Source organism: Triturus cristatus, chromosome 8, assembly GCF_964204655.1.
Source record: "Triturus cristatus chromosome 8, aTriCri1.1, whole genome shotgun sequence".
In the NCBI taxonomy this organism is placed as follows: domain Eukaryota; kingdom Metazoa; phylum Chordata; class Amphibia; order Caudata; family Salamandridae; genus Triturus; species Triturus cristatus.
This window is the reverse complement of record NC_140591.1, coordinates 1,451,983,624-1,452,009,867: the sequence shown is the minus strand read 5'-3', so window position 1 is coordinate 1,452,009,867 and position 26,244 is coordinate 1,451,983,624. Positions and strand designations below refer to the sequence as shown.

Sequence of the window (26,244 nt, the reverse complement as noted above, 5' to 3'; positions counted from 1 at the left end):
ATAAAAGGGTCGATATAGAGGGAGAACAGCAATGGGGAGCAAGGGCAACCTTGTCTAGTCACTCTTAAGATTGTAAATGACTCCGAAAGATCCCCAGCAACAAACACCCTGGCCTCTGGTTTATAGTATAGGTGCCTTAAGTGCTTGCAAAAATTCGGGCCCTATGTTTACTTGTTCAAGCACTTTCCACAGGTAGCCCCAGGAGACCCTATCAAATGCCTTCTCGGCATCTAACAAAATTAAGGCCATAGGGTCTCCTGCTACCTGGGCGGCATCAAACAGTGTGATTACCCGCCTAATGTGGTCCGTAGTACTTTTCCCGGGCATAAATCCATGTTGCCGTCCACTTACTACCTTACTAATAATAGGGGACAGACGGGAGGCTAAGGTTTTAGAATATATTTTAGAATCCCCATTAATGAGCATAATCGGCCTACAGGACCCGAGCTCCCTTACTGATTTTTTCTTTTTAGAGAAGACCACAATCTTTGCTTGAGACCATGAAGGGGGAGGTTTATTACCTTCAAATATATGTGTTAACAGTCTCAATAGGCAGTCCCTAAGTTCCTGTGCAAATGTTCTATAAAGTTCTGTCGGAATGCCGTCTTCACCAGCGGCCTTCCCAGTCGCCAATAAGGAGATAGCTGTTAGAATCTTTTCCCACAGGGGGGGGGTCCCTTCTAACCCTGCCTGTTCTTCTTCATCAAATTTCGTAGTTACCCTTGGATCTAAATAATTAGGGATGTCATCCTGATCCCCCGTACCAGTTTCCAGATACAAGTTCTGGTAGCATCTTTTAAACGCTGATCTTATAGCCGCTGGATCAGAAATCTTGCCCAGGACTGGATCCCTTATCTCACCGACTTCATTCTGGCCGATCTTTTGCCTAGTCCTTATGGCTAGTGTACACCCAACTTTTTCTCCATATTCATAAGCTTGCTCTTTATAAACAAAACATTTTGCTGCTGTCTTTGTTGTCGTGATGTCATTTATAGTTGCTTTAGCAATCATAACCCCTATCTGCGCTTCTTTACTATCACCCTTCTGTTGTGTAGCAGTTATTAATTTATCTTCTTCCAGGGCTAATAGGTCATATAACTCTCACATCTTTTGCTTTTCCTTCCTTACCCTAGTTAGCGAGAACTGAAGAATTTCCCCCTGAATCCCAGCTTTTAATGTATCCCAGACTATTTCAAGAGAAGTGCTGCTTAGGTTTTCACTAAGGAACGTTGCTATAAAGGTTCTGATGTGGGTTAAATGTTCATCATTTACAAATAATACCAGCTCGAAGCTCCATTGACGGCCCTTCGTATTGCCGTTTCGTATTGCCGCTGTTGTGTCTGTGGGGGCCCGAGAGCACTACAAGGGCCAGGACGCTGCGGGGCACCGGACACCTCGCCCCTCCCCCCTGTAACCGGGGGCTACATCTACTCCTCGCGTCTCCCACTCGGCGGGAGACGCTTCGTATTGCTGCTGTTGTGTCTGTGGGGGCCCAAGAGCACTACAAGGACCAGGACGCTGCGGGGCACCGGACACCTAGCCCCTCCCCCCTGTAACTGGAAGATTTAAAAGAGATTAGCCCTTCCCGCCACCTAGGACACGCGCAGGCGGGCGCTGGGCTAAGCCCGGGCAAAGGGCGAGCCGTCTGTGGCCGTCAGGGGCCGGTAGAGGCTGGACTGGGGCCCCCCTCTGTGAAGATCACTTCGAACTCCGAGGGCGATCAAGGACCCAGTTGTGGACTTGAGAAGAGGTAGCATTACTGTATATGATAGACTGGACTGGGAGATCACTGTTTTAGACTCAAGTAGGGTGCGGATCTGGACTGTTCATTTTCGATTAGCTGGGGTGGTTTTGATTGGCCCTATAGTTGCTTTCGCTTTTCTCGTATCTTGAAGGGGAAGACCTCTTGTGCTTGCCTATCAATCATTATACCTGTAGAAATCATATACAATGGCTAGTACGGTACAAACAAGGTCATCCAAGCTGAGCTTGAATATTTCACCTAATCCCCGTTCTGCGACCAAACCTGCTCAGCCCACCGCAATTGATAGAATGTTGCGAAAAGCCATCGGTGCGGTTGCTAATGAAATCGAGCGCACTCAGAGGCGTCTTTCATTAACCACGCAAATCGACCTTACCCCCTTGTCCCAAGAATCCGAGACTGACATGGTTGTAATCCCCCCAAATGCTCTAGCAGTTTCTCCATCTACTGATATTCCTTGCGCCCAGCTGGCGACTAATGATGATTTAGAGACACAGATAGCGGGGGCGGGGGGGAAGGGACAAATCGCTAGGAAAAACAGAATTAGCACTAAGAAACACAGGCAGAAGAGGGGAAAAACTACCCCCACCCCGACCGAAATCAGCAATGTGGCTGCAGGGGAACTCAAGGGGCACGCGTCGTTACCGCAAGTACCCCCGAACTGGGTATCCCAAATCATTAGTGACTTTCAGAATTATTTTGAGCAGATCATCAACACTCAAATGAAACTAATTCTGAGTCGGCTAGACAAAGTGGTAACCTTGGTTAAAACAAAGGGGGTGGGGGCGGGTAATACTTCACCTCCACTAACAACTGCCAAAGTCACTGAGACTATCACTACGATCCCGTTAGTTGCACAACCAAGTAATCCCCCAGAAGGGCAATCCACAATTGCCAAGCGTCCTCTATTGTCCCCAAACCCCCATCATCCACACACTAGTTGTGTTCTCAATGGCTATACTGTGAGCTTAGGTGATGTTACTCTTGCCCCACCAACACGTATCCCCCAAGTTATAGCCCATAAGCAGCCCTCACCAGAATTTCCACCCCAGTGCAAATCTGAAGGGCCACCCCCAAAGGCGATCCTCTACCCTATATAAACTTACCCCCAGAAGCGGCCTCATACGTAATTATACTCACGGGGGTCCCGGGGTTGAAGCCAGATCATACAGATGAACTCAAGAACAAAATCATGTTCTGGCTGAACAAGAATAGGCCGCTAACAGGGAATGATCAGGGCGAAATTCTGTTTGTCCGTAGGGTGAGCTGGTTGGGGAACAGGTCAAAGGATGCTACCGGCGACTGTGTGGTGGTAAATCTTAGGAACCAGTGCGTAGTCGACCAAATATTAAGCTGGGGACCGGTTAGCCAATCAAGTAATATCAGATCTTTGCCCCTGAGCTTTTTCTACCCAAGGGCAACTCCGTGTTTTGGTCCAGGCCTCGGATTCCGAAGCAGAAGTGATAGCCCTTTGGGTGGGAAGGGTTTCTGCCGTCCAATGCCATATGCTTCCCTTGGAAATCAGGGAGCACTTAGCCTGAGGAACAGATTTGACCCCCTTATGTCTTTAGAGGAGCAGGACTGACTAAAGAGCAATAGAACCCTTCCCACAAATCGACTCTGTGAAAAGGGTTGTTCCCCTAATATCTCCCAGACTGTAACTTTATCTCACCACCCCGCATTGAATGTGCTCACTAGCTATGTTGTGCAGTCCCCGGATGGGACTCTTATGGATTGTAACCCCCAGGACTACCGGTTAGGTCATCAGGGAGTGAGGAAGTAGCGGGGCTGGATCATATCTTCCTGCACCCTCAGCGACCAGAGAATTTATATAATCAGCCCAGGTCTATCGAGGACTCAAAAGGTGAAAGGATAGAGGACAATAACCTAGCTACACTATATCCAAGAGAGACACAAACGCAGGAGGGGCTAAAACTGGTAAGATGGAATATAGTGGGACTATCAGCAAAATTTGATAACCAGGAATGTTGGAAGTATATCACCAGGTTTCAGTTAATTTGTTTGCAGGAAACCTGGGCGATAGACTGTAGCCCCTTTCATCTAGCGGGGTATAAGTGTTTTTCTGTGCCTGCACAGAAGTCAACCTCGGGAAGAGCTATGGGAGGACTTTTTATATTTGTAGATCTGCAGCTGGAAGGAGTATGGACCAACCTAAATTGGCTCACAAATAATAATCAGGCCCTTGGGTTCCACACTAATGGGCTAAATGTGATTTTGATTAATTTGTATAACTCAGTGGCAGTCAAGGGTAAGGGATCTACAATAAGTGAATTCGATAATCGATTAAGCGCAGAGACAGCATCGAGGAAGGGAGCGGTGGCCCAGTTAGTGGTTTTAGCGGGTGATTTTAATTGCCACCTGTGCCCCAACCTGATACCTGTTAATGAGGACTGGTCTCGTTGCACGTTGGAGGAAGGTCCGCACTTTCAGCACTCCGGTGAGGGGATGGAATTGGATAGGGTCCTGAAAAGTCACGCCCTAGTACACACTATAGACCTTGTGGCTATAGGAAGTGGAGGGGAGGTCATTCCAACATTCAAGGGCAGAGGGTGTCGCTCTTTCATAGACTACGTAGTGGTCTCCAGTCTATTTAAGGACTGGATAAGAGGGGCAGAGATCGAATGGAGTATATTCAGCGATCACAACCCCCTAGTGCTGGAGATAGAAGATCTGCCCCCCAGAAGTGCTAGGAGAGGTGTTGGGGTAGCCAGTATTGAGAGGGTAACGGATCAGGGGAGACGACTTAGAGGTACCAAAGTGGACGGGGATGCTTTTTACAAATCCCTAATGGAGACAGGGAATGAAGTGATTGGGGCGTGCCTTGACCTTTCGGTGGAGGGACCTGCCGTTGTCAAAGCATTTGAGGAAGTGGCGCATCTAATAGATGGGCTACTAAAGACCACTAAGCAAGGGAGAGTAAACGCCACCCCCAGATGGTTCGACAAAGATTGTTCCCGGGCACAGAAAGAGCTAAAATCTAGCTTGAAAACTGTCCCCCGGGACAAGTCACGCATTGCATTGTGTAGGATCACATACAAAAAGACGATTAAACGCAGGAAATATTCCCTCCAATCACAAGCCCGGGAAGATTTAAGGGCCGCAGCAAATAGAAGGGACATAACTGCGTTCTGGAAAATAATAAATAACCCATGTTTTCAGGACACTAATGCCCCAGAAATTGGTACTACCATTTTGCCAGAACAATGGTATGATCATTTTAAAAGTTTATATAACCACACCGCTGAGAATAATAAGGATGATGGGAAGGGACCCCGGTGGGTTACCACGATTGAATTTTCTCTGGAGGAAGTGATAGCGGGTATCCAGGGCTTAACGCAAAACAAAGCGCCAGGACCAGATGGTATCCCACCAGACCTTTATTTAAGTAAGGTGGAGCTGTGGGCCCCTATTGTTACAAGGGTGATAAATGCGGCGGTCGCAACCGGCCTCCCGCGTTCATGGTCATCGGCAACAATAGTCCCCATCTTTAAAAAAGGGAACAGGGATAACCCCCAGTGATACCGCCCCATATCTTTGATCGATGTGATGGCCAAAGTGTTGGGACGAGTGGTTTTCAACCGCCTCACGGACTGGGCCGACAAACATCAAATCATCACAGATACTCAGTACGGGTTCAGGGCAGGGAGATCAACAACGGACCAGTGCCTGAACCTCTATCTATTGGTGGCAAAATATACTCTAGCTAGCAATGAGGCTATATATCTTGGGTTTATGGACCTCACTGCAGCTTTTGACCACGTCAATAGAGAGAAGCTGTGGGCCTTGATGTCCAGATTAGGGGTCGATCAGGGCCTGGTTAACATCCTGAGAGCACTGCACTGGAACACCACTGCCAAAGTGCGTTTTAATTTGGAAGGAGGCACTACGGCACCATTTGCTTGAAATAGTGGGGTCAGACAGGGATGTATTTTTAGCCCCGTTTTTGTTTTCCCTATATATTATTAATTTAGACCAGGCACTAGGCAAATTAAAAGTAGATTCTCCTCGAGTAGGTTCCCGCTCTGTCTCTGTGTTGTTGTACGCAGATGATGCGGTTCTTTTAGCCCCGGGTTTGTCAGTTTTATGGACACCTTAGACTTGTCGGCAAACCTGACTAAGTCCTATGACATGTTGGCTGGAACCAAACCTTGTAAGAAGTTCTCATACAAAATAGGCACACACAAACTAGGGCAGGTAAAGGCCTTCCCCTACCTTGGCTTGTTATTTGATGGGCTTTTAAATTTAAAATTTTTAATTGAAGAGCGGTGTTCCAAATTAGTGGCCTCGACGGGGGCGATCATGAATTATGGACGCAGGCTGGGCCGGTGGTCGCCAGAAAAAGTTATGAACTTGTACAGCTCAATCGGTTGCTCAAAAGTGGTATATGGGTCTGAAGTTTGGGGTTTTGTTAGCACTCAGCAGTTACAGACAGAGGAGAATAAATATTTGATAACGGTGCTCAAACCCCCACAAAGTACTCCCGCCTATATTATCCATGAAGAACTAGGAAGGGTATACATTGAGGACCTGATAAAGGCCAGACCTCTTATGGCCTGATTAAAGATTTGGTCCAATACTGAGGCAGACCTGAGCAGACAAATTATTAGAGACTGTACAGAAAGGGACAAAGGAATGAGGATTCCCTGGCTAAAATACGTGAAGTCCACACTTGAGGGAATTGGTTGTAAGGATCTTTTTACCAATCCAACGGAAATTATCCCCCAAGATACATTGAGAGTCAAAAAAAGTTTCCTGGACCTGGTAGCCTCACGTAAAGCGGCTGCGGAAGAAAGTAAAACCTCAGTCTGTGCTCATAGAATGGTGAAAACAGAGGAAGGAATGGAACCTTATCTCGCTCTTATGTAGAACGGCCAGGATAGATTTTTAATCACTCGTTTTAGGCTCAACCTTTTACACCATCTATTGGCTGATCCACCAGGTTTTACTTCAATCGTTGAGCAGAAGGGTTCCTGCGGCTGCGACAACAGGTCTCCGCAGGATACCCTTCATTTTGTACTATTATGCCCATTTTATGTTTTACCTAGGCGTAGCTTTTTAGTAGGAATTTTAAAACAGGCAAAGTTTAAACATGCCAAGGTTGCCTTATTATTCTTGCAAAGGGCTAATGATCCTCATACTCTGTTTTGCATTATGAATTTCATTAAGTTTGCTTTAAGGTTAAGGAACTCAATAGGGTGGTGTTGAATGAATTTTTGTTGGCCAATTGTCTCCAACCATGTGTTATGAACTGTATTTTACTGATTTTAACTGTATATGTACTTTTATGGTATTTTTTAAGTACCGAATAAAGGACTATTGAGACTGCCCTTTCTACGAGACCCACCCTCCTTGATTACCAAGACTAGCGGGTTGTGGTCAGACATGACCCGGGGGAAAATTTCAATGTCGGAGTTTTGGATTATAGAATGTGAAACAAAAAGACAGGCATGTGACTGATGGGGTGAAGAGAAAAAGGTAAAACCATGGTCGGTTGGCCTCCGGGTGCCACACATCCATTAGGGTATAATCTTTACAAAGACTTTTAGGAGACCGGAATATACTGGGTTTCCTGCTGTAGTATTTATATTGCTCCTCATAAGACCAACTATTAGACAAATTAATGTTTAGGTCTCAGCATAGAACAATGGCAGCCGGCCAGGACACCAGTTCATTATTCAACCAATCGTACAGCCCAGCATCATCTAGAATTGGTCCATATATAGAACACAGTGTGAAAGTACAAACATTTGACCGAAATCCCAGAATAACCCATCTCCCCAGACTATCGGTACGAACATGTGAAAAAAACGAAATCAAATCCCTTTTAGCCAGAATTGCAACCCCGCAAGTCCGCGTGTTTTGCCGTGTACCCGCAACCAGTTTAAAACCAGAGTGTCCAACAAAGACAGCTGCACTCCCTCAATGTGGGTCTCTTGGAGACATATTATATCCGCCTCTAAATTCCAAAGTTATCCTAGCTCTCTTTTTCTTGTCGTTAAGACCGCAAATGTTCACTGAGGCAACTCTTAGTTTACTCATTGGCCCTATTTCCTAAACTTTCTGTTCATATCTCACGTTTAACAACTCGCCCCTAGCCACCCATTAACATCTTCCTGTCCTTAGCTCCGCTATATCTTCTTGTATTTTCTTATGTCCATTTATCCTCTTGTGTAGCACCCTCCCAGTCCCCACCACCAGAACCCCCTTCCATTGTCCCCTCCCCCCACCCCCAGATCAAATAAGCAATAATGCAAGAAGCCTGAATGATGGTGCCTATGCAAGTGTGCTTCTCCAGTCGCTCCCAACCCGTGACCCCCCTAAAGAGAAAAAAACAGCAAAAACTTCTAGACTAAATATTCCATTCCAGCCCAAATATATCAGGACTCTGCTATTCTTCAAGACTCAAAAGTGATTCCAGCTTTCTGGCAGTTTTTATCACCTAATATTTAACCCGGCAACTAGAAACAGCAACCACTAAATATTTTGATGCACTATATTTCACATGCTTTCCCTCCACCGATTTCTTTTAAGTACTCCTGAGCTACAATTTCTGAAGTAAAACTACGTGTTTGCCCTTTAAAAGTCACTTTTAGGCGGGCAGTGTTTAGGAGATAAAGGTCCGCTCCAAGTTACTGGAAGGGGTCAAACAACTGCTGCATCCACCATCGCCTATCTACTGTGGCATGGGCAAAATCGGGTATTACAAAAAACGAGATACCCCCAAAATCCTTCTTTGCGTTGGGACGTGCTTGATCATAGATTTCTTAGCGCAACAGGAAATTCCCAAAATAAACCAGGATCACCCAAGGTCTTTCGGCTTCGTTGGATCGAGATTTCTTCATCATTAGGGGGAACCTGGAGGCACGTTGAACCTCTGCACTCCAGTCCCAATGGGTTTTCTCAGGAAAGGCACCCTTGAAGAGAGATAAAACATATGCACGTACATCAGAGGCTTCCACTCCCTCGGGTATCCCAAGGACTCTCAAATTATTACCCCTCTGTCTATTTTCGTACTCTTCAAGCTTCCAGTGGACATCGACCATCGTTGCTGTCTGTGATGCTTCTTCGGGTTTTAAGGCCTTGACATCGGATTCCAAATGTTTGGTTCGTTCCTCAACCATAGTCATTCTGCCGGCAATATCTGAGCAGGTTTTACAGATTTTTTTTTTCCACGGTCCCGTGCAATTTTTTAGTAGCAAGCCTCGCGCGACGACTCGAGCTCTTAGTTTCATCTTGAACCTGCCTTATTGTTTGGAGAATTGTCGCCAGAGATCCCTCTACTGAGGAAGAGTGCGGAAGCATACCAGATGTTTCCATAGTGCCTTCTTTTGAGGATTTTTCAGGTTTGTCGCCGGAGAACGCCAGCCGAGACTGAGAATAGTCCCAGTGAAGATTGCCCAAGGAGCCATCTCCACTGCTGCCTTTAGAGGCTTTTCCACCTGCTCCCCTTTTTGTCGCTCTTCTTCTTCCCCCGAGAGCCTCTCCCAGACAGCTTACGTTGGGTTGCGCAGGTAGTTTCTTCCCGGGCATCACTGGAGGGTGACTCTGAGACTGGTTCATTGGTTAGGGAAGATGATGACTCCCCAATAATCGAGAGATCTGACTCATCCGTAAGTGACAAAAATGTGTCTCTGGTGTCAGGAGACCTAGCTGTACACATTGGAGGCAACTCGTTAGCAACCCTCCCCAGGTCTGGTACCAGCTCCAGGGAAAGCCCTGTAATATCTTCAGTGTGAGCCGTTTGATGAACTGCAGTTGCAGACTGGGTCGAGCATCGAGCTTCCGTGCACCCATCACTTGATTTCGTCTGTTTGGTACGGTCCTGGCCCTGGCCACCGTTAGTGTTCACCTTATTGGGGCCATCTCCCCTGATGCCTTCTTGGGTCGCTGGGATTGGAGCTGCATCTACAGACACCCCTATACTGATTATGGAGTCAATTTGGGGATCATCAATTGAGAGTGGTGTCTCACTCTGAGGTGGACTGGAGTTATTCAGTGTCCCCATGTCCTTTTGATCTCCTGGTGAGGGGGAATCAGCTTTTCCCTCCAACTTTTCCTCCGCCTCCCTGCTGGGCAAGAATGCCCTTTGCCCCTTGCTTGATTTCTGGTCCATAGATGTAACCTTACTGCTACCAGAAAACAGAGTGGAAATTAGGGGTTGACCACCTTTACTGTCACCGGGAGCATCAGTCTTCCCCAATCAGGTCCTAGCTCCACTCTCCAGAGTGCTGGCCTTGGGATATCCTTTTTCCATAGCCCCTTGTTGATTTTTCCCTCCCTTCACCCCCTTACCACAGTCCTGAGAGGAGGAAGGAAGTCCACCTGACAATGCAGCAGTCGGGCCGGTTTTCCGAGACCCACGGCTGGGCATTCTGCGTTGTTTGGGAGCTCCGCTGCAACAGTGTATCGGAGAGCGCCGGAGCCACGTAACCAATGTGAGCAGCCACACAGCGTCTGAGGTGTAGCCGACCGGCGTCCGCGGTCTTCGCTTCGTCCACAACACGGCTCCCGGTGCGCTGCACCGCAGCTGCTCGTAAGGGTAAGGTCCAGAGATCATACTCTGGAACGAAGTTCTCTTATTCCTTTTTTGGCCACTCAGGAGTTTCACGAGCGAGAGCGATACGCACCTGCGTCCTACACAAGCACCATCTTGCTTTTGCAAAAAAGTCAAACTGTTTTCCGAACCCGCGCCTCCTGGTTTCCATTCTTCAGCAGACTTAGCACCCTGGCTCGCCTGCACTCTATCCAACATTGGCGACCCATTTGCAGAGGCCCACGTCCTGTCTCTCGACCAACTAACATATGATTTTGCCCTCCCCAGGGGTCAATTCCTAATACATCATCAACTACACCAAACATTTTCCACCTTTTGGTCTATAGTAAATGTGGAGCCCCAAACCCAAATATACAGACTCTACTAAACATGGGAACATGTCGTCATCTTATAACATGGCTTTAAACGGTAGTGAGAGATAACACTAGGTTCTCAATGACATCGCTGAGGGGCAAATGGGAAGCAGACATGAGCGGACTCTTCATGATACCTAATGGGACAGGGCACTAGACTTCCCACACCGGGTCTTCTGAAATGCCCATTTCAAAAGCATCCAGTTCACTATTCTCCACAGTGCCTATTTAACAACTGAAAGCGTATTAGCTTCTTCCCTGCCGCTCATCTGGGCTGTCCGCACTGCCACACACTAACAGCAGATCTTCAACACATGTTGTGGTCATGTCCCGCCCTGTCTACATATTCGCGCATGATCCATGCACCACTCCGGGAAGTAACAGAACTTCCTGACAAACACTTGAGAAGTTTGCGCCCTGGGCATATTCAAGCATGGAAAGCGCATAGCGGTGAGGGAATGCTGTGCCAGCCTTTCTCCCCTACTCACCAAGTGAACCCTCACTTTACACCAGAGATCGAGTCAGGCACCTGAAGCCTTGTATGGAGCGCTGCGGAGTTGGGGGGAGACCCTTTCCTTTGAGGAAGTCCGTCACCTGCGTAAACGCCCAATTTTCCCTGCTTAGGACACCCTCCTTGACCACTTTCTCCAATTAACGTGGAATGAAGACCTACCCCCTTGAACCTTGACTTCCTGCTTCTCCAGTAATAGATCCCTTTATCACTACTGCTGTCCCTTTATTACTCCTTGCCCTCCACTCACTCCAGTTAACATTAGACCTTCTGACCTCCCCCAATCCCTTCTCCCTTGGGACCCCTCCTGCAATAATACCAACTTAGACGCAACCACACCGGTTTGCCTGTCGCACACTTTGTACCTTACCGACAACCTCACTTCATGGCGCCCTCGTCCTACACCTCTTTTTCCCTCCCTTCAAGGTTTTCTAGCTCTCCCCAATTAACGAACATGCCCCCACTGCATCCAGTTTAGGCACATCATCCAAACTGCTCTCCTCAACTCCTCAACATGTATCCCAAAATATTAATCTGCTCCTCCAGTGCCCTAATGTCTTACATTACCCGGCAGTCGCCTTTCTGATTTGACGTGATTCTGTATGGTGTATGGGCTGTTCACTCCTCTGTTGTTCAATGTAAAAGCCCAATAAAAACACATGGTTAAAAAAATCTAACTGCTTTTCAAACAGTATAGATGAGTTTTAAAACCAACATTCCCGGAATAACCACGGGATAGTATGCTATACCAATAATGATAATCTGTTTCATCCTAATTTGAGATAAAAAATATTTAAGTAGTGTTAGTTTTGATACATATGTATAACATGGCATAGCAAAAATAAAAAAATAAAAAACATATGAAATAATGAGGAAAGAAGGAAAAGTATGAGGAACTTGTCAACACATGGTTTCATGCGGCCTAAACAACTGTTTAAGATTGGTCAATCTTAGTCTTTATTAACTAGGCTAACATCATGATTGCTTTGACTCTGTGAGTGTGTCCATTAAGTGCAATGGGCAAACTTGTCTATCATGATTCTCAAGAACAAAAAACGTTTTATTGGCCGTCGAAGAATCAGTTCATGAGGTTCGTCTCTCTGGGGAATTGGTACAATCAACCATGGGAGGTGGCATCCTTCAACAGAAAGTTGACAGAAACCTTCTGGGACACATCGGATCGGATGTTTTTGAGACCGCTGCTTTGATCTATCGATTGATGAGGCGGTATGTGGAACATGTCCTCCCTCCCCGATGCAACAAATGGCCTGGTTACGTTCTCTTCATGCCCGTTGGACTTCTAGTCTTCTAGGAGGATACGGTAAGTGCCCTCACACTGTTCTCCAACCTTGGGGATGACATGGTCGATTGCATGATTCTGCCGCATTGCCTAGCCCAGCTTGCGGATGCCTTTTTAAGGCACAAAGACTTTGTTGGAGGCTTCCCTCTCCCGCTAAGCTTCAAACTCCCTGGTCTGGGGGCCGGCCAGAACACTGTGGAGCTCGCTCACTGCCCTAACTGGTTGTTTATCTTTGCTGGGCTGGAGCTGGGGTGACGCTCACTCATTCCTGCTCGATCTTGCTCCCCTTCAGTCCTTGATGGCAGGTCTAGAGCCCGCCATCTCATGAAACTTGGGTCACCAAAAATGGCCGCTCCTTAAATACTTGTACATCTTCTGACCCAAAGACTTCGTTGGACGCCTCCCTCTCCCACTGAGCTCCAAACTCCCGGGTCTGGGGGCCGGACACAACACTGTCACTAAGACTGCGGAGCTCTCTCTATGACCAACTAGTTTATCTCTGACGCTTAGACTGCGGAGCTCTATCTCTGCCCTAATTGGTTGTTTATCTTTGCCGGGCTGAGCTGGGGTTTACGCTCACTCGTTCCTGCTCGATCTTGCTCCTTTACAGTCCCTGATGGCAGGGCTAGAGCCTGCCATCTCATGAATCTTGAGTCACCTAAAATGGCCGCTTCTTGAATACTTGTACATCTTCAGGCCCTAAGACTTGGTTGGAGTCCTCCCTCGCCTGCTGAGCTCCAAACTCCCTGGTCTGGGGGCCGGCCACGACACTGACACTAAGACAAGACTGCGGAGCTCTATGATGATCGTTTAGTTCTGCTCTATCCCCTCCAGACACCTGACTAGGACTCCCGGCACTCATATCAGGACTGTGAACACCATCTACCTCCGAATCAAATCTGAGACGTCCATCTAAGATTGCTTATTATCTCCTTGCTATCCAATCGACCTCTACACTGGGAACCAGGCCACTCCTGCCTACTAATCTTCGCGATCTAATCGCTCGCCATCATGCCCTTCCTCGCTCAGTGCAGATTGGGCTCCAGACTAGAAAAGCTAGGTATGAATAGCTACATAATTATTTTATCCGCCCAATCACTCCAAAAACAAGATTTAATCTCTGAAACATGGACTTCTCAAAGCTAACCCAGAAACCCTTACCTCTGACCCCTATTTCTGTCAAAAAAAGGTGCTATTACTAGTTGTCTGAACTTTTATACTAAAAGAAGAGCTCAGTGGAGAATGGCGTTCCATTCTTTACTCAGAATCGCCTCGACTAATAAATTTCCTCATGGCCTAAGACTCTTAGCAGTGACGTCACCAACATTCAGAGCAAATGCTACCATATCCATCTACAACAATGAGACTATCCTAATTCAAGCGTCCGATCGGAACCTGGGCATCTTTGATGACAGATTCTCCTTCATTTAAAAAAATTTTAAAAAAAACTGGACCAAAGAAACACTCCTAATCACACTAGGAACGACCTGCCCCTAACTCTGCCACAGGCCCTACATGATCTCTCTCTAATGAGCCACAAACACCTGTTGAGTGCCCTGCCTACCTTGAACAACACTCATAGGGCCCTAGTTCGCCAAATATGGGCTCCACAGACGCACCAACCGTCTCCTGACCACCCAGACTTGACCACCGCCATTCCCGTAATGCTGGAGCGAATGTTATCCCTAGCTCCGACCACCTCTCCTACACTTCCCTCACTCCCCTTCCTCTGGCTCTCTCCTTGATAATTCCCTTTCTCCACAGCAGGCTCACCCACTCTCCAGCCGGAAGTCAGTTCCCCCTAATCTCTTCAACACCAAGACACCCCGCTTCCATTCTAATCCTCAACTCTTGAACTCTTCCCCCCTTCCATCCAAACTCCTACCTCATGCCAATTCTAGCGCCCACTTACCTTGCTCTCTTGTCCATCAGAGACGGATATCCTCCTCAGAGGACGGCACCGCCTCCTCATCGTCCCCTCTCCTGGGACTCACCTACCTCCAACCTAGTGAACAACCCTTCTCATCCCCTCCACAAGAGCTATGAACCACAATCTGGTCCTGCATCTAAGCTCAAGCAAATAAACCAGGAACTTCTAAACCTCAAAGCTGACATACAAAATCTCATTAACATCACCACGGAGCTGGCCCTTGACTTCTCTTCCAACAAGACCTCGCAGGAGATCCTGCATATGATCCACCATCACCCTAAACTACTATCTCCTCCCACTATCTTATCGAGTGAACTCGGGCAGAAACCCCCAGGCCAGAACTGCAATACCACTCTCTACCCTAACGGCCCATCTAGACCCGTCAGATTCAAAAATCATTTATCAGAACCAGATATTCTCTCCCACCTTCGAGCTTACAACTCCTCTCTTACGGTAATCCCAGTCCCTCCTGGAACCTCTCAAACCGCCCCTTTAAATGCTCCTGGAGCGACTAATCCCAAGCAAGGCAACACAGAGGCTATACAAAGCATCACATCTAACCTGCATAGAGCTCCCAGACTCAACTTTAATGCCTTAAACATTAATAACATTATGCAGATCCCCATTACTCAGCCCTCTCGCACTGACCACAAATCACACCTGAAATGCATGTTATTCAACTGTAGATCAGCGGTGAAACATGACACGGACCTTGCCAATCTCATCCTTGTTCAGGAACTAGACCTCCTTATCCTCACCGAAACTTGGCTCACCGACTCCTCAGGTCCCATCCTTGACATTCTTGTCCCTCCGAGCAACAACATTATCAGACTCGATCGAGTTAAGAGGAAGGACTGGAAGTGGCATAGCATGTATCTACCACAACTCGCTCTCAGCAAAGCAGTCCCCTTCGGCAAATCTCTCATCCTGTGAATATTTATGCATATTATATTTCAAGAGGAGAGAGAGGAATTAGGGACTATTCCAGATCCCCTGTGGTAATCTGTTTTAATCAATGAGAACTAGTCTATTTAGACGTGTAGGGAAGTCGCAAGGGTGTATGTTTTATGATGTATGTAAAAGGAAAGTGTACATTTCAAGGCCTGGCTGAAACATGTAGACCACCCACTGGATGCAGGAGTACCCTAAATACAACTCCACCCACATCCAACGCCTTGTTTTTACTGCTGCCAGAGGCCCAAACGATAAAGTAATCTTTTTGGGATCACTGGACAGTTTTTAACCTTTCACTCTTCACGTCACCAACACTGCACACTCAGTAATATACCTGCTCCGCTGTAATCAGGCGTAGAAGCACACCCGGGACACAGTCGGTGTCATCGGGTGGGCCCAATGATGAAGCATGACACCAACTAGGTTGGTGGTTCAGGGATCTCTAAGAGGAAAAACACTTTCCTTTTACATACATCATAAAACATACACCCTTGCAACTTCCCTACACATCTAAATAGACTAGTTCTCATTGATTAAAACAGATTACCACAGGGGATTATATTTATGCATAGACATCACTAGCAAACATAGACCCTTAAGCAGCCTGCACATCTTCTACCACCCTCCAGGAGACAACCTCCCTCTAATTGAACAAACTATGGAAACCATTGCCTCCAACCAGGGTCAACACTGCCCCCAGTTCTTCCTTGGTGACTTCAATCTCCATTGGAATGACCCGCAGGATCAGGCGGCTAACAGTCTAAAAGACTCCCTAACTGACCTCTGCCTGACTCAATTCTGTGACAGTCCTACGCACAACTTAGGCTCGACCCTCGATCTAATCATCTCCAATCACAACTCCATTCAGCTCGAATCTATTCTCCCCTGCGACTGGTCGGACCATCACTATATCACCTTCCATATCCAAGAAAGTTGGAACTCCAAAAGATCACAACCATTAAATAAAAACATTGAAAAAGAACGCTCCAAAATACAAACGTAAATTAGCTTATATCTCGTTGCAATATCTCCCTACCGCCGCCTGCAAACATGTCCGACGTTCACGTCCTCGCTGAGCACTATAACAACTCCATGTTGACTGCCATGAATGCAACTGCCCCCCTTCAACTAAAAAGAAAGTCCAACAAAGACTCCAAACAATGGTTCAATGGCAGCCTAAATGCTGACAGACGCAGCCTGAGATTAGCAGAACGCGCTTGGAGATCCGCTCCATCCACTGGTCTACTAAAAATCCTAAGACTAAAAAGGAGTAGATACAACAAACTCATCAGAACGGCGAAGGCAACCTTCTTCAAATCCCAACTTGACAAAACTAAAAGTCGCCTGAAAAGGCTGTTTGAGTTGATTAAGTTACAATCCAATAACACTCCTATAAAATCTGACCCCAGCCAAACTGCGATGCCGATGCTGACTTCTTCCTTGAAAAGGTGAGTAAGATCGAATCGGATCTAAAGTCTGCCCTGATTGATCTCTCACCCTCTCCTGACTCCCCCTTACCCACGCTCCCTCTTACTCCACCCTGTCTCTCCCCTAAAAACAATGCCTCTTGGAGTCAATTCACATCCCTCAACGACACTTCGATCTTCAACATACTCTCGACCCTGAAACCTTCAAATCACTTCAATGATCCCCTCCCCCCTAACATCTTTAAAGTAATGATAAGATCACTTGTCCCGCTCTGGTCCAAAATCATCAATGCTTCTCTTCTTCAAGGTGAGATCCCTGACTGCCTGAAGGCAGGCTTAGTTCTCCCTATTCTCAAAAAAACGACGGCGGATCCTGAAGACCTGAATAACTATCAACCAATCATAAACATTCCTACTCTGTCAAAACTCCTTGAGAAATATGTACATGAACAACTGCGCAAACACATTGAGGAATTCCAACTTCTTGACCAATTCCAATTGGGCTTCCGTCCCGGCCATAGCACTGAACCGGCCATCACTCATATAGTGGACGACGTTCTCACATTGCTTGACCAGAATTAATCTTGCCTACTAATACTACTCGATCTCTCATCTGCATTTGACACTGTCAAACATGACAATTTACTTAACCTTTTGGAATGTAGGATGGGGCTCTCAGGCACAGTACTAAAATGGTTTGCCTCTTTTCTCAATAACAGAACGCAGAGAGTCAAATCCAATCAAGCTCTATCCAACTCCAGTCCCTGCACACTAAGGGTCCCCAAGGGTCCTCGCTCTCCCCCACGCTCTTCAACCTTTTCATTGAACTACATTACTGTAATCCTCAAAGCATCTAACATCCAATATCACATGTATGCGGATGACACCCAACTGTACATGAAAATCTCTTCCCCTGAAGATATCAAGACACTCAACAGAACCCTGCACAAAATCCTAAATTGGCTAACCTCCAACCACCTCAAACTAAATGCCCTTAAAACGGAATTCCTCCTCATTTTGCCCACTAGGCAAACCCCCATTGTTGAGAAATATCTGAAAAACCTCTCCGCTCTCAACTGCACACCACACATTATTGATTCCACAAAATCACTGGGAACTATGCTAGATAAGAACCTAAACATGCAAGATCTCAACAGAACCCTGCACAAAACCCTAAATTGGCTAACCTCCAACCACCTCAAACTAAATGCCCTTAAAACAGAATTCCTCCTCATTTTGCCCACTAGGCAAACCCCCATTGTTGAGAAATATCTGAAAAACCTCTCCGCTCTCAACTGCACACCACACATCATTGATTCCACAAAATCACTGGAAACTATGCTAGATAAGAACCTAAACATGCAAGATCACATCAGAGCATCTACCAAAGGAGCGAACTTCCAACTGAGCATCCTAAGACAACTCAAACCCTACCTTCTCCAAGAAGACTTCAAATCTGCGGTGCAAGCACTAGTCATCTCAAGATTAGAATACGGCAGTGCCACTCTATGCGGGCTACCGAAACTCAACTTAGCCCCCCTCCAGCATCTCTGAATGCTGCGACTAGGCTCATCACTGGTTCCAAGAAAACCAACCACATCTCTTCGAACCTGAAATCTCTCAACTGGCTTCCGTTCGAGTTCAAGGATCCAATTAAAAATTACATGTATGACTCATAGAGCACTACACTTCAACACTCCTCTTGACCTGGCAAATAAGCTCGAACTATTGGGTGGCTCCCGGTCCTCAAGGGGCTCCAAAACATTGCTGCACAAGCCGAAGAAATAAAAAAAAATGGAAACCTACAATCGTACATTCTCTGGAATTGCCCCGAGAATCTGGAACTCCCGACCTGTGAAAACAAGACTGATTTCTTCAACATTTGCCTTCAAAAGGGAAGTGAAAGCTCTACTGATGAGCACTGCGCTGAACTATAAGCGTTTCTCCTTTTGTCTCCTATCTCATTTAGCCGAATAATCTGCTACCTGGCAATTGCTACGGCCTCAATGTCGCCCGCTAATATGTCATTGTGTACCTGTTGTATATCTCTCTACTTTTCTCCCACAGCTATCTACCTATGTCTTCCGCAACTCGTATGTAAAGCGCTCCGATACCCTCTGGGGTCATGTTTGAGCTATACAAATCTTTAAATAAATAAATAAAAAGTATGCATCTACTTGACTGTCAAGCTAACTTTCAAACCAAAATCATGGGATTGTAGTGGAAAACGTATAGCGAGGAGTGGGCGTTCATGTTGCAAATCAATGCAATGTCAATAAGGTCTCCCATCACCCAGCAGAGATTGGTTTTCTACTGATACATTGAAAACAATAATCTTCAAAAAGGGGGTCGGAATTTGAGAATAGGAGACTTTAAAGTAGTCCTATAATCACGTCTCAACATAGCAACTGGTATTCTTAACCCCCTAGAACACTTGCTTGGTGGACATCTAGCAGAAAAGACATAGCAAGAACCACACTGCCCGCATGGGAATATTGTTTTACTCCACACTCACCAATGATATGCCAGGCATGGTTTATTCTTTCCTCTTTTCTGATTTTTCAAAAGTACAGTATTTGTTTTGAAGTGTCTTAGCCATGCCTGCAGCTAGTGACGTACTTAGAGAAACTGTTTGAGGAGTTTAAAGGGCAATTTCTTTGAAAGGAAGAGGTGCACTTACTCCTGTAGAAACACCTGGATAATTTCAAATTATCTTCAAAATCTGTATTTTCAGGAGACTCGGATTCCAGCTGTAGATTAGGTATAGCATGCTGTACATAAAGTTTAATAATGCACTCAGGGTGAAAAGGTTAGAGCTGGAAGTAATTAGTTAAATGCCAGCTGCCTACAGGTGTCTTTTCTGTCTTCTCTATGGGATCGAACACCTTCATGTCTCCATAAAGAGTCCCTAAACAGCTCAGTTTCATCAGCTTTCCTGCTGGCTTGCGTGAATTACTACTTAATTAAGATAAGCAAATGTTCAGTGCCCAAAGAGCCAGGAGTAAAAACTAGGACGATAAAGGCCACAGACTCTGCATGGAAAACATTAAGGGCACAGTGGCATTCCTCTATCTCTATGACAAAAGCAAACACACTGAAAAACAGGGTTTCAGTAAACAAATTACAAAAGATTGATGCAGAGAAAAGCTCAGTGAAAGAAAAAAGTACTGAAAGTAAGAAAAATCCATGGGACATTCTGAATTAACAATTTAGAGCTCAGATCATCTATGTAATTCACATATGTGAGCAGAACAACAATAGCCAATTGTTCAGTGATCCTCTGGATAGTGGTAAAGTACAAATTACAGTGAATACAACACAACAGTGAAGTGGCCCCACGTTATATTTAAACTCTTCCAAAAGTCCTACTTTTCAACAACTGCTACTGACTGGCATGCGGGGTCATTTCTACATATACTTATTACTATTCATACATACTACACGTCACGCAATGCAGAGTGCTGAGCAAAACCAAGACTGCGGTGTCACACAACAAAGGTAAAGTGTGTATGAAACTTCGAAAATGAAATTTCAAGTTGATGTCTGATTGCTCATGATCACAACACTGCCACTCGCATTCATGCTTATAGTTTTGTGCTAAAAAATGACCCGAACAGTCCACTAGGGTAAACAAATCTACCTAAAATGTGTGTTGATAACCCATTTGAACGGATCTGCTCTTAGCATTCAATACACTGCAGTTTGCCTTCAGATTTGTAGTTCTGCGCACAAAGATTAACCGAACGATCCGCACAGATAAAAAAAATCTACCTGAAATGGCACTCGTGTTAAAAAATGATCTGAATGGTACTACATTTTTCCTTGAAATTACATAATGTGGTGAAATCTTGGTCATTTTTGTACATTTTGCTACATGAAATTACCATAATGACACCAATTAAGCCAGTATAATCAAGATTTTGCCGAGGGTTAGCTAAAGGGCCATAAGCCAGCTAAGCATAACGGCAGGGAGAAGCAGTATTGAATTTTAAATAGCTGTTTGACTGATGCAAAATGACTAAAGTAGTCAGTGAAATAAATCCCAGGCCCTTGTCCTGATAGTAATTGGAAATCCAAGCCCCATTTTGGAGACCCTAAAATCCAGTTCCAGAACATACTAAGCACTTATTGAAATTGGTAACAGACTTGTGTTATTCAGTGCTCAGCGTGTGCACTTTACATATACATGTTTTGTTATGTTCAAACCAAATAAAACTTATTTGACTCTTAATACAACAAAACAATTCCACAAATTAATGGAAATAGTCCTCTCTTTCTACTCGGATCCTTCCTCAATGGTCCATGTTTCTGAAAACGCACACTGACTTGATCTCTGTTAAAATAGATCAAACACCTGTAATTTTACTTATACTGTTATGAACCTTGATAAAATAAGTAGTCACGTTCATAGTACTGAACAAAGTGAGAACAGGCGTTTACTTACCATGGCTATGAAGGGTCCCAATGAAAGAGCAAACACACCGCAGACAATCATCCCTAGAGAAATCAATCGCAGCAGGCTGAAACTGCTCCACTTGATGGATCCATCTACAGAAAAAGTGTAGGCTTATTAGCATTCGTTTGAGACTCAAGCATAGAGAAAGCAGACTGTTGAGTTTTCACAATGTAGTTAATCATATACTACAACAGATTTCCCTTACCCATCAGCAATATCGACCCACCATAGGATCAAAATCATGAATAGCAATAACCCAGAAGCCCTTTGCTAATCCCTTTCAACCCTGCTTGGGTTGAAAAATACAAAATAATTTGTAAAGAATTTATATGAATATACCTTTTTATTAATATAGGGTTTGAATTAGCATTACAGCAATAAGAGCCCATGAGGATGATTAAGAATAACTGAAAGATTACAGCAATAAATAAGAGCCCATGATGATGATTAAAAATAATTTGAAAGATTATTGAATAAAAATTATTTGTGTTAGGGATACTATGAAAAACCATTATCAGATTAATTATTTTTGATTTAAAAATCTATTTTTTAATTTAGATATAATAATAAATAACTGACTAGAATTAAATCACAAAAATGTATTTTATAACATATTAGGTTAGAGAGTGACCATTAGAGTTAAAAAGTGTATAATTCTTATTTATTTTACAGACAATATAAATGTATTTTATTTCAATTATTTAAACAGAATTGTAGAGTTATGGTTAGCTTTAGGATTTCAACAATGCTACACCTATTTAATATCATAAACAGATTTAATATAATAGGGTTAGGGTTGGTAGTCCAGAACATAAGTCATTTAATTTATGATGTGGTTCGTGTATGCCAACATATTTTATTTTAATGTAAGTTTAGTTTAATAGTATTATGAAATTTAATCTAATAAAATGAAATAAAAATAAATGAAAGAAACGGTTAGCGGTATCATAAAGTATAGCATAGATCACAAAGTTAAGGTAAAATGAAGTATAGGGGTGAAGTGAAGGCAGAAAGAAGTAAAGGGGACAAAGGGTAAATTTTCTTGGCAGTCCCCGGCTCAAGCTACTTACATTGAACTCTTTAGTAACACTGTTTTGCATGTACCAGGAAAAGGATCAGTATTTGCTGTTAAATGGGGGCGTGGCTTGGACGGCAGTCGAGATGGCCGCCTGACTCCGTCGCTCCGTTGGTCCGGGGGAAGATGCTGCCCTTCCCGTGTCCTGTGGGGATTGTTTGCGACTCAGGTTGAGCTTATTCTGCCGCGCAAGATGCCGGGCACAAGAGGAGCCCTTTGACGCCAGCTGCGGTCCCTCCATAGGCGATCTGCGAATCATCCTGCCTCGCGGTGAGAAGCGAAGGAAAGGAAACAAGATGGCGCCTCCCCGCTAGCCCGAGCGGAGTCTCCTCGAACGATAGACTCGTGGTCTGCCCGCAAGTACCCTGCTTGTTTTTTATATCGGATGGCTGTTTGTTCTCACTGTTGGTGCCTTGCTGGCACGGTTTAATCGGCGCCTTTGTTGTCTTTACGAGCGGATCGTCTCTACGTCGGCATGCCTGACCTTAAAATGGCGGCGGAGGTGACGGCGAGACGGAGCGATCCTAATCATCATAAGCATTTCTAGCATGGATTTCACCAACTTAGCCAGCGCTACTCTGACAAAACCTGCCACAGGTTGCCCACAGATTTGCCAGCGCGACCCCGGTGCCAGTCTGCCCCAGATCACGGTCTGTGTCTGTCCAGTCTCACTCCCAGACAGCAGTGCACAACAGCGGAACTAGACTCCCACTGCTCCCACTCCTGGTCTCATGAGCTTTGAAGCGCTCTAGGGTTAGAGACTGGGGGAGGGAAGGATCTGTGAGTCGGACTTCGCCACGCTGGGTCCCGTGTCCCGTGCGCTCTGGGGGCGATTCAACCGGCGATACAGCGGAGGGTAGGCTTGGGTCACCGGCCTGGGTGCGACTTTGGCCCTGTAGCTGAGGGTATTTGACCATCTCATTAAGGCTCCTGCTGCCTCAGAGGCTTCATCATACGGCCTTTTGGTGGCTTACCCTCTTACGCCCCTGTGACTGGTCGACCAATTGCAGAGTTGTGGTCATTTGGTCTGCAGGTTCCACGGATAATATGCGATTTCCTTAAAGTCAGCCTTTCTCTTCTCCAGTGCTCGGCGCTGTTGGAAGTCGACAGTCAATTTTGTCAATACAGTCAATATTGCAATATTGCAGACCGGGGTCACAAGCCAGCTACACAAGACAGCTTCTCATCCAATTGTTGCCACGACCTCCAGAATGGCTGATCGCGAATCTAAACTGGTACACAAGAGAAACAAAGGTGAACCTGCACAGTCAGACTCTCCTGTCAAAATGAAACCAGATATCAATAGCACCTTGGAACTAATTCTGAAAAAGCTGGCCGACGTCCATGACTTAGCCAAGTCGACCAAACAAACTACTGACACCATACAACTGGAGATAACAGCCATCAGAGCAGACATGAACGCAGTAAATAACAGACTTTCCGCTGCTGAACAGAGGATCAGTGATGTTGAGGACATTGTTTCCAAGTCAAGTAAGGAGATGAAAGCCTTTTCGAACACATCCTCCATGCTCCTAAGACAGACGGCCGAGTTGGAGGACCGCAACCGTAGGGGCAACATCCGAATTCTTGGGGTTCCGGAGGGTTCAGAGGATCCTCTGGGCTCCTGTTTAGCCTTTCTGGAGGATTGGATTCCTAAGTTCACTGGCATAACGTTCGACCAGCCCTTTGAATTGGACAGAGCACACAGAATCCCTTCATTCAAATCCTCCTCTCGGCAGGGTGTCCGCCCAATCATTTGTAAACCTCTCCGTTTTCGCCACGTAGAAGCATTACTTGCCCATGCCAGGAAAAATCACAACCTCAGCTGGAAGGGTAACAAAATCATCTTTACCCAAGACTTTTCGAAACCTACTGTGGACACTCGTAGGGGGTTCCTAAGCTTGAGAGACAAACTGAAATCCAGAGGTATTCTGTTCTCCTTTGTAGGGCCGGCTAGGTTCAAGATCACCGAGGGGGGGAGACACCTCTTTTTCACTGACCCCGGTGCTCTTGCCTCCTATTTGGAAGGCCCTCCTACTCAGGAGATGGATTCGTCGCAGCTTCTGGCCAGCAAGAGAAAATCCTCACCGGGCCCGGCGTGACGCATGTACTGATTCCTCTGCTCCTTTTGCTATTGCCCGGTTCAGGTGTTCCGATGGGATATATTGGCTCTTTTGGTATTTGTGTCCTATGGGTGGTATGGATCTTTCTTTGTGGGATTTGCCATGCTGATATGTCAACAGTTATTTGTACTTGAATTGCATTCTTACCAACGGCTCTTTGAAAGTTGGATACTGGGAAGGTATGTTTATGTATATATTTCGACCATGTTGTTTCCCCTGGGGGGCGGGTGGACGCTTCTGTCGTCGCACCTCCCACATGCTAGGTTTTGAGGGTGGGGTGGGGTGGGTGGGTGTGGGGGGGATTGGGGTTGAGAGCGCCCACGTTTATACGACCATTGATGGTTTTCACAGTTGCTTCCTCAATTGCTCTCCTTCTACTTTCCTGTAGTCTTCTCTTCTCTTCCCTTTCCTCCTTCTGCCTGTCTCCTCTCTCTATCTGGCGCCTCCTACTCTCTAGACATGACAAGTGGCCTATGTACCGTATGCTTTGTTCGGGTTGGGGTTGTCCGGTTTCCAGATGTGGAATACAGTTATGGTTGTATGTTTATATTGGCGCCCACATTGGGCCTGCACCGGTGTCATTAGAACTTTCACATTTGTTCTTATGTTACGACCCATACTTGTTGAATTCACCATATAGACACATTACTCATGACCACTGACAAGCAGGGGATCCTTCTGAGTGATCTGAAGATAGCTTCCCTGAATGTCAAGGGCCTTAACCATCCTGTGAAGAGACGTAAGGTCTTGGAGTATTTAGCCAAAACCAAAAGTGATATAGTTCTCCTACAGGAGACTAAGCTTTCCGAAGTAGACAATAATCTGGTAAAGGGCAGCTGGATTTCGCAATTGGCATGCTCATCGGCAGTTAAGAAGAAGCGAGGGGTCTTAACCTTGATCTCGAGATCTGCTAACATCACGCTAGAATCCTCCCAGCACGATGATGAGGGCCGTTTCTTGCTCACTCACTTGAGGAGGGGCGAAGACGTATTCCATGTGATCAATATTTATGGGCCCAACACAGATGATCCCACCTTTTGGTCGGGCGTCTCCGACAAGCTTGATGGTATCCCTCGGGAAGATTTGATAATAATGGCAGGAGACTTCAATCTCCCCCTGGACCCGATAATTGACAGACAGTCCACTTGCCAATACCACCCCACAAGCGCGCATGCTGAGCTCACCTCTATTTGCTCAAAATTTAACCTTAAAGATTCCTGGAGACTCCAACACCCAGACTCAAGGGATTATACTTTCTACTCGCCCCCCCACAATTCATACTCTAGGATCGACTATATCCTTGTTTCCGGTGCATACACCAGCCTCATTGAGTCCTCTAATATTGCTCCACGATTGATTTCCGACCACTCTTGCATCTCTCTCACCCTGACCGGTAGCCACAGAGAACAAACTACCAAACGGTGGCGGTTTAACAATGATGTCCTATCGGATCCTGAAGATAAAAAAAGATTACGGAGGCCATTTCAGAATACCTTGACCATAATAAGGTGTCTGACACTAATATAAACACACACTGGGACGCTTTGAAGGCCACTATACGGGGGACAATCATTGCGATAAAAACTAAAATAAATAAACGATTGAACCAGGGACTCCTTCAATTAGAACGGGAAATTAGAGACTTAGAGACCGCCCATATTGCCTCCTTGAATGACTCCAATCTACTCTTGACTCTGACACAGAAGAAGTATGAATACAATAAGATACTGAGTGAACGAGCGGGGGTGTGGATTAATAAATTTAAGGCACTAAATCTC

The 26,244-nt window shown here is 45.7% G+C and overlaps 1 protein-coding gene across 3 annotated transcripts in view; it reads right to left on the bottom strand.

Moving 5' to 3' along the window:
• Nucleotides 1-26,244, bottom strand: part of ALG8 (ALG8 alpha-1,3-glucosyltransferase) — a 98,456-nt gene that overhangs the window by 34,216 nt on the left and 37,996 nt on the right. For all 3 annotated transcript variants that reach the window (XM_085623243.1, XM_085623242.1, XM_085623244.1), the window contains one exon: nt 21,257-21,360. In XM_085623243.1, the coding sequence (XP_085479369.1) occupies nt 21,257-21,360 (104 nt within the window). The remainder of the gene's footprint in view (nt 1-21,256; nt 21,361-26,244) is intronic.